The sequence below is a fragment of the Chiroxiphia lanceolata genome, chromosome 5 (genome assembly GCF_009829145.1).
Source record: "Chiroxiphia lanceolata isolate bChiLan1 chromosome 5, bChiLan1.pri, whole genome shotgun sequence".
NCBI lineage: Eukaryota > Metazoa > Chordata > Aves > Passeriformes > Pipridae > Chiroxiphia > Chiroxiphia lanceolata.
The window spans coordinates 12,214,751-12,227,487 of record NC_045641.1 but is presented as its reverse complement, the minus strand read 5'-3'; the positions used below and the strand labels follow the sequence as shown (position 1 = coordinate 12,227,487).

General features: G+C 38.8%; 1 protein-coding gene across 16 annotated transcripts in view; it reads right to left on the bottom strand.

Annotated features, from left to right (window-relative positions):
- Nucleotides 1–244: 244 nt before the first annotated feature.
- MAGI2 (membrane associated guanylate kinase, WW and PDZ domain containing 2) overlaps nt 245–12,737 on the bottom strand; it is a 718,675-nt gene continuing 706,182 nt past the window's right edge. For 12 of the 16 annotated variants that reach the window (XM_032689611.1, XM_032689607.1, XM_032689612.1 and 9 more), the window contains one exon: nt 245–3,257. In XM_032689611.1, the coding sequence (XP_032545502.1) occupies nt 3,201–3,257 (57 nt within the window). In that variant the 3' untranslated portion in view covers nt 245–3,200. The remainder of the gene's footprint in view (nt 3,258–12,737) is intronic. The other 4 variants (XM_032689609.1, XM_032689613.1, XM_032689614.1 and 1 more) reach the window with 2 other exon arrangements.

Below are 12,737 nucleotides of genomic sequence, written 5' to 3'. Positions count from 1 at the left end.
ATACATTTCTCTGTGTCTGTGTAGCTCATAGGCCTTAACTTGCCATTACAGAATTTGTTTGGTCACCTACATGTATATTCATAAATTGTACCATTCTTTGGAAATAAGAAATCAAAATGGATCATTTCCTTTTTTGTAAGGCAGTAGCTAATTAACTCTGCTTATATGCATGAACATGATTGTTTCTCAGGGTAACACTTGTTACTCAGAATTAACATAGACTATATACAATTGAAAAAAGAAAGATTTTTGGATATATATTTTATTTGACAGTGGTTTAGAATATCATACAGTAAACAAGATTTCTGTAAAAGTTAATTTATCCATAGTGGTGCGTTTCATAAAAATAGTTGCTCACTTACAGCCTTTCTGTGACTATTAATACATGGAATTATATTTATAGAGATAGAGCTGTACAGGGTAAATTCACAGCTAACACTACACAGAAATATTATTTGGAATGGGGTTTAGATGATGTGCTGTCTTCACAGGTTATCGATTACAGCCGCATAAAGCAATTACTGCACAAGGAGTAGCTGTGAACTGTGCAAATTAGAGTTTATGCAAGCATAATCTCAACTGTTTTTCAGATTTCATTGTTTGCTTTCTTTATACATAAAAATAAGATACTGGGACGTGCATCTACACTACAGAAGCATTGTCCAAAATCAGATTCAATAAATTAATGGCAAATTATATTGGATTCTAGTTCAGGGGATAAAGATTTATTTTTAAAGATTTATTTTTTTCCCATTAAATAAGAGTTTTATAAACAGCTACATGGACTTGTGCTTTTTTAGAAATTATAAATGGATTTTTCTTTCTAAAAAAAAAAAGTTCGAAAGCTGCAAAATCCTTGACTTGAGGCTTTTCAAATAATTGGACAGGAAGAAACATGTCTATAAATTTCACAGTCCAGTGCAATGTTTGAGACATACAGTAATGTGCTAATCTCTTGGAACAAAGCCAATCTCAATCTAGTTTTTCAGCAGAGCATGTGAGGAACTAAGATTGCTAGTGAACAATAATTTTTAAATACGAATTTTTGACAGTACTTAGCTTTATGATTTTTTTTTTAAAATTACCAATGTATTATTGCCCAGGATTTTGTTTTAATTTTGACAGACGAATAAGCATATGCACACTTACACAGACACACACGCATCTTTTTGAAACAAGATAATGACTGATTGACTGAACTCGGAGTTATTTCCTGTGAAGGCAGACTGGAATGTTTACCTGGCACTTAAGGCTTGAAATTCAAAACAGATAAGCAAGAAAGATAAAAACAAAATGACAAAAAGAAAAAAAAATTGAGAAAGGGAAAAAATGATAAAATGGAAACCATTTTAAAAATGGAAATATATTGAATTTACCGAATGAGGACACCAACAACTGTATTTCAGAAACCAGTCTAATTATTGTTTACATGTGCCTGAAAGGCACCTGCTCTGCCAAACTGAGGGGATGAAAGGTGACAGTGTCCTAAATAAATGTGGATGGGTATGAAACAAAGCACTGTTGATAAGTGATGCTATCATCTTCTGCAGGAAGGAAAGGCCTTTCCTTAAGGAAACTGCAGCTTTTTCTCTGTAGCACTCCTCCTTTCATTGCAAGGGCCTTGCAGACATCTGGGGTTTGAGCCTGACCAATTGATTTGTGTGCTACCTCACAGGACTTGGGGAACCTGTAATAAGTCGCTTTTGAGAATAATTTGCAAATACAACTCCACTCTAACTCCTTTCCAATGTACAGAAACATGGTTTGTTCACAAAAATGGCAGTAGAAATGGTATCACAGAAACTAATCCACCGGATTCCCCACTCCTCCCGTAGCGCCCAGTGAACTATGCTACAGGGTACCACGTGGACTATCCCAAAGCATTAATAGTGGAGACGTGTCATGGGTGTACAGTCCCGAACGATGCTTCAAAGAAACCCTTTAACCCCTGTCTAGATATGTCGAGAACAATTTATTTACAACATTTTATCTCCATGAAAAGATCCTCTCTCGGTTTCAGCTTGCTCCGTGCAGTTTTATTTAAGGCGATGTTCCAGTTTGTGATTGCTCTAACTTGTTCCAGTTTCTGATATAAAGTTCGAATGAAATCCAAGTCCTTCATGCAGTGGGAAAAAAAATGCTAAGCTACACTGCACTATCCTTCTCTGATGTACTATCCTTCATAGTGTTTTGGTTTCTTCCATAGCTGCCAAAGTCCCTAAAATGGAACTGGGACTTTAGGGTCGATTTTAAATCTCCGTGTTGGCTATATGCTTTTGAACTTATTAGATACTGTGCACATTGTCATGGAATTACACACTAATGTTTCATTCCTCAATGCTTTGTGTATATGTGTGATAGTTAAAATAAATTAAAACAAACCAATGTGAGACAAAAAACTAAGAAGAATGTTCTGCGTCAGTTTGAGACAGTTAGAGGGCAACAGTCCCTTGCTTATCTGCTCATGGCAGAAGTACCAGACTTCAGGACGCTAGGTAGCTTATCTGAGCCAGGGATTTTCCATGGCCCTGGGGAGACCGTTGCCTTTCGAACTGTGGTGTTGGTGCTGCGAGTGCTAATGGAGTGGAGATGTCCCTTCCTGGGGAACTCGCTGGGTTTCCCATCAGGCTCCCTCTGGCTGTGGTCCATATCACTTCCAGGCGAGCTGCAGCGGTTGCTACTGTACGTCTTGGTAGCACCTGTATCGATCTTGACATGGTCAGGTGCTGCAGCTGACTTCTTCTCACTGATGTTTGTGGATCTGTGATCTTCTTTTTTGCTAAAAGATCCTCCTCTCTTGCTTTCTGGCTTCCTCAGCCTCCCAAACTGTTCATCACTGCTGGTTCCAGCACACACGTGCTCTCTTGCACCAGCCTCGATCATAATGCTGTGTCCCACCGCTTTGCTTTCTGAGGTGGGCCTGCCACCATCAGTGGTCTTATTTTTGCTTTCTGAATATCCTTTCCAAGAAGCCTCTTCATGCTTTGACCTGTCTACCTTTTTAGGACTTGCTGACCTTTCTCTTTGTTCTCCTAACCTTTTCTTTTTGTGACCGTTCACCGAAAGCTCCTTTGGTTTCCTTACATCATGTTCCCTCTTGATATCCCATGTTGGCTCTAGGCTTATCTGGTGAGAAGGGTCAGAGGGTGGGGCTATGTGTGATGAAGATAATGGTGAGATTATGTCTTCGAGGGAAAGAGCTACTTCCGGCAGACTTGGGGAGGTGGCAGAGGGAGCACTCCAGGAGTTTGGTTCGTCTGTTGTAACAACAAAGAGAAGAGAGTTGAGGGTGTATTCAGCAGCACAGGGTGTGTATTGCACATGCACATGTGTTCTGAGCAACACTGATAACCAAATCATATACCAGACTTAAACCCCTCTGTTTCAGGTGAGGTGAAACTCCCAGTGGAGTCAATAGAGAGGAAAACAAAAATAATCACTCCACCAAAAAAAAAGTTCAGGAGAAGTAAGAAGCTCATAACTGCAAATGCTGAAAACCCTGGTCTGTTTTTTTCCACACAGGTTCTGCTTTCCTCTGCCTATGTTAAATTATTCTTAAAATAATAAAGGCACGTGCTCATGAAACCAAATTGCCTCTTTTGTAGCTCTATAATGGATTTCTTAGCTGGGCAATACCAGTGCTGTCTCTGAGGACAAATGAGAAAGACTGTCTACCATCTATTAAACATGTCCCTACAAGCATATAATAGTTGACAAGAATTTGTAGCTCAGATAAGGTCATCATTGAATTCTGTCTCATTTTTTTTCTAAACAGATATAATATTGCAGTGTTTATGGCCCCACAATTCTTATAGGGTACTTACAAAGCTCTGCCTTTATATCACAGTGTCAGCCGCTGAGTCTCCTGGTTGTGCATTTTGAATTTCCCCTGGTTACTTAGCCCCAATACAATATGGTTGGATTGTGCAGATCCTGTTTAATTTCGATAAATAGACACCTCCTTTGCTGAATTGCAATGATTTTCCTAATCCACTGGTAAAAATCAGAATATTCTGAGATGCCTTTCTAATGCATATACATCCTAATTTCTTTTGATTAACATTCTGGCAGACAATGAATCCATCAGGATTAATGACAGCATGACTCCTATTCTTACCCATCTACATGGAGGTTAGAGAAATCACTGAACTTGGCTTATGTCATTCTCTGCTTAGCACCATTGCCTGTCTTTGAACAGTATGAGCAATAATCTGCCAGAGACAAAGGACTATCACAGGAATCCATGGAAACGAGGTGGAACTTTTGGCAAGAGTTGCATATTTCATGTGGGACAAAATGTAACCACCTAGCTAAAAAAACAAGCATGGACTTCTGCAGGTCAGGACTAGTATCTCTCAGTGATATCATCTGACCTTTGAAAGGTAACATGTATTTTTCTCAGTGCTACAGCAGCTTTCAAATTATCATGAGGATGCCCATCTTGAAAAATAGAATGGGTTTTACTGCCCAACCTGGGATCTGCGGCTTGCTTGACTAAAATGGCACTTTTAAGTTAATAGTTGGATTGAGTAATTGCTGTCTTGCAGATAAAAATAGGAGAGACAATAGTGAGGTGGGTGACGTAAAGGGAAGGAGCAGCACTGTTAGCTGAGGAGCTATTTATTTTCCCAGATGGTATCTGTCATATGCTTTTGCATAATGAGCATATGTGTGAAGAGGATTAGCATTTGAGAGGGATAGAAGTACAAGTTCTGTGTAAGACAAATAAACACTGAGCTGGGAATCTAAATGGGCTGAGGGTCTCAACTGAATTTAAAAAAAAAGAAATCACACTTTCTTACCCTCCAGTTAAGGCTGAGTAATGTACCATCTGCTCCCTGCTTGGCACTTGAGCAAGAAAAAGATAAAAGGAAGGCTCATGCATGTGGAGTGATCAGCTCCTAAGAGTTTGCCTACAGAAAGCATCGACTTTGATGGGCTTGTTCTTCACTTCTGCTCTTCAGCACCACTACCCTGGTACAAGATCACAGCCTGTGTCCGATGGGGGAGGTGCAGACCCCACCCTGGCTCTTTTTTGATCTGAAATCCAGGGGATCCCATTCTGTTTAACACTTGAATCAGAGACTGTGCATGGGGCTCAAGTCACTAAAACTATCCTGGGTCTCAGCATAAAGCCGTCTGTGTTCACCAGCAAGGTACCTGAGCTGGCTCTGAAGAAGCCACCCCGAGCTTTAGAAAATTAAGTTTGTACTTTTCATGGCGTCGACACTCGTCCAGAGGGTAGAGGTGGTGCTGAGGGTTGGCCTGACCAATATATTTCTTAATTACAATCTTATTTCCCAGTTGTCCATGAGATGTTGTTTTTCACTGAGTGGCAGTGAAGAGTAGTGAGCCATTATCCAGTCTTGTGCTAGGTTTTGAGAGCTTCTGATTACAGAAATAGCTTGTTACTTTGGGTAGTATCAGCTGTACACCGGTAAAAACACCAAATGGCCTGCAGCAGCAAGATGCTTTTGGGTAACAAGATTGCCTCTGTGGAAAATGTGCCACTATGCTCAAATCAGCTGTTCCTCCTCAAGCAGGACAAGCCAGAGGGCCACCATTGAGAAGAATGGTGGAAAAAAACACGTCTTGTGGCTCCTCTGAGGCATGAAAGGACAATATGGTACCAGTTATTTCTGGGACGCTCAGGGGAAGAGACCTGGGGGTGAGTGGCCTGCTGTTTTTATTCCCTAGAGATGAGAGAACTGATTTATTAATGGGCTGTCCCCCTAGACAAGTTTCTTTTTTTTTTTTTCTTATATTTTCTTTTTTAAAGGGGGTAGAAAAACAACCAAATGTTGCAGTGAGAAATTGTAGCAGGTTACAGCGTACTTCAACAAAAGTGAAGCAGTGTATCTCTTATGTATAGTGATATATAAATATAGGCATCTATAAACTAGGATATGCCATATTATATGCATTACTGCACTGCTGGATCTTATCTCTCCCCCAGAAAACCCTAAAAAAAAGACAATTTGGTCAACTAAACAAGAAAACTGGTAGCCACAGCTTTAAGGGAATTTTGGCTGTAGGAGAATCCCAGGTGGGTCACTGGCTGCAGTATGTTTAAATAGTCTGTATTTCCAGTGGTTGGGGAAAAAAATTGAAATAAAACTATCATTTATATTCTGTGGCAATACAACACTTGCAAGTAAGAACCAAATGACGTTCTTTAAGGTTAAGTACCATCAATCTGACACAGCCAAACGCAACCTAACCTGCTTTTTTCTTTCAAATGAAACGACATTGTGTAGAAAGTCATCCTCAGCCTTAGTAGAAGTTAATGTCAATAAGCCATTGTTGCAATATGTCACTCGCTAGTGAGGAGAATACTGATGTGAGGGTATTGTAAGCGACTTCCCTCTAATGTTTGAACATTATGGGAAATACAAAAATTACCAGAGTAGCGCAAAGTGCAGTAATATAAGTAATTTGTTGCTCAAAAGAAAACCTTTTAAAGAGCTGTGTTCAAGCCATAAGGGTTCATTTGGACTTGTTCAACCAGCACTAAAATGATTGCTTTTCCATAACTAATACAAACAGGAGAAAAATGCAAAATGTTATCCTGCAGAGCAGTTGAACTAATAATTTCTCTTTATGCTTATACTCAGGTTCTAGCTGCATTTGGAAAGGTTATTAATATTTCAGAATATTTTTTTCTGTGATCTAAAGTTTTTTATAAAACCTTTATGTTAGTTGTGAACACAACCTACTTTTACTGTCTGTTATTCCAACATATCTCCAAAGCATTTTGTAAACATTCTAAACAGAGACAGAGCACCGATTTTATTTTTTTTATCCTGTTACCTCTGGGAGGAACTGTTTAATAGAGCATGAACTACTAATGCCCAAACAACTTGCAAGCATATGAGAAGGATATCACATTCAGTTGAAACTGCTAGGGAGATTTAGGGACAATGTAGTTTTAAATTTGTTTCTGACTTTGTCACCATGGATAACATCCTTATTGTGAGAGAAATTGTTTTTCAAAAGTATACATCTCTCTGAAGGCTAATAGATGCCTTCCTCCCCTTCTTTGAAGGGAGAAAATCTCCCTTGACCTACTAATTTAGACAAGACAATGAGCTGGGAGCAGCACCATAATCTGTCACTGTGATAGCATTCATTTGGTGTAATTTAGTAGGTTTTTCTGGGTGGTTTTTTAGGTTCCACATGCTACTGTCACGTAGGTTGGTGGCACTTCTCCATGGGATGTGTAAGAATGACTCACCTATGACCTGGTTTGCATAACTCCCAGGCAAGGAGTAATTGCTAACTGAGTAAGAGACGCCACAGACACAAGATCTTGATGTGTGGGAGGACAGTATGAGATGAACACAGCCATTTTGGAGGAAGAGTGACGAGGGGAAAACCAGGAGCACAGCAGTTTTTCCGTCCGAAAGGTTTTTTGTTTGAGGTAGAAACTGCCACATATATGAATTATTTGTTTTTGCTATGTCAGTTTACACATGTTCAATGGAGTGGAAATGAGGGCACCACTCTCATGGTGTCTATTGCTACTCTCTTAACTAAAGCCCACTCTTCTACCTGGATTCAGTGCTTGCCGATGTCTTATGTCTGAACCACTAACAAAGAAACCTGGCTTTACTGCTAATGGAGAAGAGAGCTCTGCCCATCCTTAAATTTCTGAGCGTTGCCTAGGTACTAGTCAGAGAAAAGAGCTCAGCCTCCTGATAAGTTTATTTAACTTCCCTGCATTACTTATATTTTCCTTGCAGACTGCCTTTCTAAGATTCTGTCAATTCTAGTCTTGTCTGTGCTTAGCTACTCTGGTCGGGATCTTCAGGTCAAAAGAGGTTGGAGCCCTGATTTGTGGATAGGTTCTCCCTAACATCAAAATATTTAAAATTGCTTGGTAGTTTATCAGGATGTGAGATTTTTCATTTGATATAATTATCAATAAACTATTAATATTAATTTATTGAATAGTTCATACTAATGTTAAGAGTAAAAATTATATCACATTTTATTACTTATGTACAAAATCTTCTGTCTTTTTAATTTTCAAATTATGTGAATAATGTACAATATATTAAAGCTTTGAATGCTTTCATTGAGTCTGAATGAAATGTTTCGGCAATGTCTAAGCAGCTGTTCTCATATCTTCCCAGAATTATTTTCCTAGGGAATCAAAGAGATTTTGATTAAATAAAAAATATGATGCTTTATTCCCCCCCACCCCGCCCCATTTTTTGTCTGAAATTATGGATTGCCAGGAGGTAGCAAACAGTTCTTACAGATGCTGCTAATAACAAAAATGGGATAAATTGTCCCCTGGTGAGTATCCACTAATGTTGGCAGTGTTACATCAGGAATGCATTTGGCTCTTTCTCATTATAGCTTGACATGTCTTTGATATTCCTGATTGCATTGGTCTCCTGCAGCTTTTCTTTAACACTCTCTGAGGAGGGATATTTCAGAACTTCCACAACCTAGACATACAGCACACTTTGCCTGATGAAATAAATGATTCTCTATGGTTTGATGGTTAGAAGAACCCTTGGTACTTTCTGTCCAGCTATCAGCTTTATGGAAACGTGACACTATATGCCACCCTTTCCCCCAGACTCTCCCAGAAAGTGAGTTGGCAATGGGCTCTGCCCCCACCTTACAGGCTGCCTGTACTTCTGGCTATAAACTTGCACTTGTTAATTATTCAATATACTATGCAAATTTTTTCTCACAAATTGCACTTTGCTTAGCTTAAAATTACACTTTACTTGTCTCCCCTTTCACTGAACTCATCCCCATTCAGATCCCTGAAGACCAATAGCTCTGGAAGCAAACATCAATGGATTTAGGCACCTTCTGCTGTGATGTGCTCCTTTGTTTGGTCAGTCAGTGTGGACACATCCAGATGGGATAGCCTTTCCATCATTAGCACTGCTCCTATGGTTTTCTAAGATATGATGGTAGTGTGCTATGGGTGCAAAGTGATAATCATATGTACAGAAATGACACACATTCCAAATACATTTACAAAAATAAATCCAGATTATATTCAATTTTTTAGTATATGAGCTACTTCTGCTTTCCCTCACATGAAGTTAAGTGATCAGTTTAGTATTTTGAAGTTTTGTTTCTGATGCAATGAAAATCTAATTTAATTCACTGCTATCTCAATGAAACCCCATTCATTATACTGCTTGCCTGTTTGTACTTAGTAGACTGGTGACTCATGGAGGCTCTGGATGTTTAGAGAATTTTATAAATGTAACTTTAAATGTAGCTTTGCTCAAGAGTAGAATCTTTCTGCTTTCTAGTAATTTGGGGGTTTTTGGCTTGGCACATTTGTTTTTGCAAGGTTTGAGAATGGCTGGTCAGGGTAACCAGATTTAGTTAACAAAGCCATGAAAGATTACAGGAAACCAAACATGCATCTCAGTCCCGACATCTTTTACTTTTAAATTTTGTGCTCAGCATTTTCACAAAAGTAGAATGATTCATTAAGAAAGACTGACATTTGGAGTATGAAACAATGCCAGATGTAGTCTTTCTGTCATAATGACTGTCATCAAAGTCATTATGCATTTTTTATTTTTGTCACTGGTCAAATACTGGAAGAGATGGGCACCACAACTACTGTTGGTGGCATGGCTTCTACAGATGTCCACAAGCACTGAAGAGATGTCACTGTAAATGATGTTTAATTTTATATCAAGAAAATTCAGTCATTGACCTATTCCAACATTGGGAAGCACAACTCTACATCCTACTTGGCTCAGTTCCCAGTGCCATTGATGCTCTGATGCCCTACTTCTTCTCATGTTACTGATCATTACTGATGAGCAACAATCTAGTTCCTTTGGGTTCATTATATCCATTTTCCATTGTATACTTTACCTAACTATTAAATAGATGCCCTAAATATTTTTACAGCAGATATGGTCCTTACACAGAGTCCTCACAAGGGCCATCTGATGAGGCTTTGAATGATCTTATCTCAGGTAAAATTCACTTTTATTACCTTTTCTGTACTTGGTATAGATGTTTTTTAGAGAAATCTTTTCTGTTCAGAGATCTAATTTGAGAATTACTACAACAATTCAGAAAGAGTAGATTGCTAGCTATGCTTGGAAGACCAAATCTACAGAAGCTCAAGAGATGTTGCTTGGTTTTTGAGCTAAGGGAACAGAGAGAAAGGGAAAATTTAAACTTGGGGCAGAGAAAGCAAAACTGTATTCTGTAAGGAAAAAAAAATTAAAAATCCTTTAGAAAAATGTGGAATGTTTTCTTGAAACAAGAAAGCCACACACATTGATTTGTGTTTGCTTTAATCTGTAGCAAGCACTATGGATGAAAGCACTTTTCAATTTTTTATGTAACATATTCTTTAAATATGGTTAACAAAGAAACAATGGGAAGTGATTGATCTGACTTCGAGAGTTCCTATTCTTATTCTGCACTGGCTTTGATCCTACATTATTATACTCAGGACATTCTCAGTAAATTTCTTTCCCTGAGTTAGTTCTTTAATTATGGCACTGCTTCATCAGTATTTTACTGTCCCTACCACTTGAGATAATAATTTAATTGCCTCACAGAGTCATAGAGAGGTGTCTCAAAAGACCTCTGGAAATAGACGTGGGCTCTTCTGTTGAACATGTACATAACCAGTGTTGGGGAGCTCCTTATGGGAAGCCCTTTTGGAAGCTGTGGATCAAAGGTGAGTGGATGAACACAGAGATCTACGCCCATGACCCCACATCAGGCCCTTTCTAGCAAACACAGGCCACTGCAAGTGGCCTGAGACATTTCAGCTTAATACAGGAGACAGCTAATGAATTCAGAAGCACTTAAAGTTTCTGCCCTGGAGAGCAGTGGACTGGATGTCTCCAGGACTTGGGGTGCTGCTTTAGCCCTTTCCCTGCAGCTGGGCCACAAAGCATCATCCAGGAGTTGCACTTTGGGATGGTGGAGCGAGAAGGGCAGAGGCAGGACCAATTGCAAATCCCTCTGTGCACAAAGCTTGCCTTCACCTCATTAATGGTTGGAATACCAGCTTTTTTGTGTTACTCTGCCATTGTTCACTGCTTAAAAATAAATCACATCCATAAGCAATTTCCTGTGATTTTGTAATAGCACCCAAGCTATTTGGATCTCTCCAACAACATCAGTTACACCTTACAATAGGGTTGAGATTTAACACTGCCCTTGCAACAGCAAGAATGGAAAAGGGTAATTTTTCTATGCAGAGAAAAGTTAGCCAAAGCACAGAATGGGAGAGGGGAAAAAATAAAGAGCCACACTTACAAACAGGTTGTGTTTCAGAAACAGGTAAATTAATTTAGTGAATCAGTTTACTAATTTACTGTAATAGTCTTCTGGCTGTGAATCTTAAGGCCAGATGATTATGAGTACACATTCTCATTCCAAGACCCAGTTTAGTTTATTCAATAGATATAGTAAACAATCCTATCCTTTAAATATCTAAATCATCACAATCAGTTATCTGAGTGAATTTGGCAGATTTGATTTTCCTTGAATCAAGTTAATCTGCATAAATATTGCAGGATTACTCAGTAATACTGAAGAAGCTGAAATGAAGAGCTGCAGCCTGTACAGTGCTTTCATCCCCCGCTGCAAGCTCCTCACTGCAGTGGCAATGTTAAGTCTGTGGACAATAAGTGCTAGTCTTGAGTGATGCTGCCCTAACCACACATTCACTAGGTCCTTGTGACCACGAGGTGAGCATCTCACGTATTTATCAGATCACAGCTATTCAGGTAAAAGAAACTCATCCCTTCAGTAAAGAAGGTTTTATATTTTTCTGTGTGGTCAGCCAGTAGAGTAGAACTGCAGAAACCTCAGTGGTTCTCTTCCAGAGCCATGCTGGAGCTGGAAAATCTACATGGGAAGTTAGTGTATAATTAAAAAGATAATGACTTTAAAATTAGTTTTTATTAATAGAATTAAACCACATTAAGTAATAAAAGGTGTTCATAAATATGTTAATAGGATGTGTGGTATTAATGAAAAACATTCTGCAGAGACTGAATAATTGAAGAGTTGGATATTACACATATAATTAAACTTAAATATTAAAATTATTAATTATCACAGCTAAAATGAGTGTTAACAGTAGGCAACACATTCTGTCAGGTCAATAAATAGCTGTCACTACTAAAAGTATGTAGATAATATATAAAATTACTTAATAAGTGAGGAAGTCAGAGCCTTTTGACTGTAAATGAAATGTCCCTAGACAGTTGTTTCTGGCAGGCACTGAGGTTCTCACTTACAACTTCAGCATAATCTTAAGCAAAACACATAACCTGCTTTGAACTCAGGCTCATGAATCAGTAGTCCTGTTCTGCTTAGGGTAGAAGCTGTAGAAGTAGTTTAGGGCCTCTAGGCAGTGAAGGTGCAGAGCTGACCCTGGGACCACATTTGCTGTCGAGGCTCTTGTGGTATCTGATATCTCTGGGATGCTGAGACAAATTTATCTGAGAACTGAATAATGAGATGGAAGTGCACAAATAAATCAATGTCACATTGCAATATTCAGCTCCTAATGAGTAAACACAAACTACATGGTGTTAGAAAACCCAGATGTTCAAAATTCTGGGTTGCATATGTGTTGCTGTTGCTTAACAAAATACAACATACTCTATGGTCATGTTTGTTAAGCATCGGTTGGAGAATCACAGTTACCTCATACTGTCAAATTAAAAATATATGCATTTCACTTCCTAAGGGTTTTTTCCCAAGCT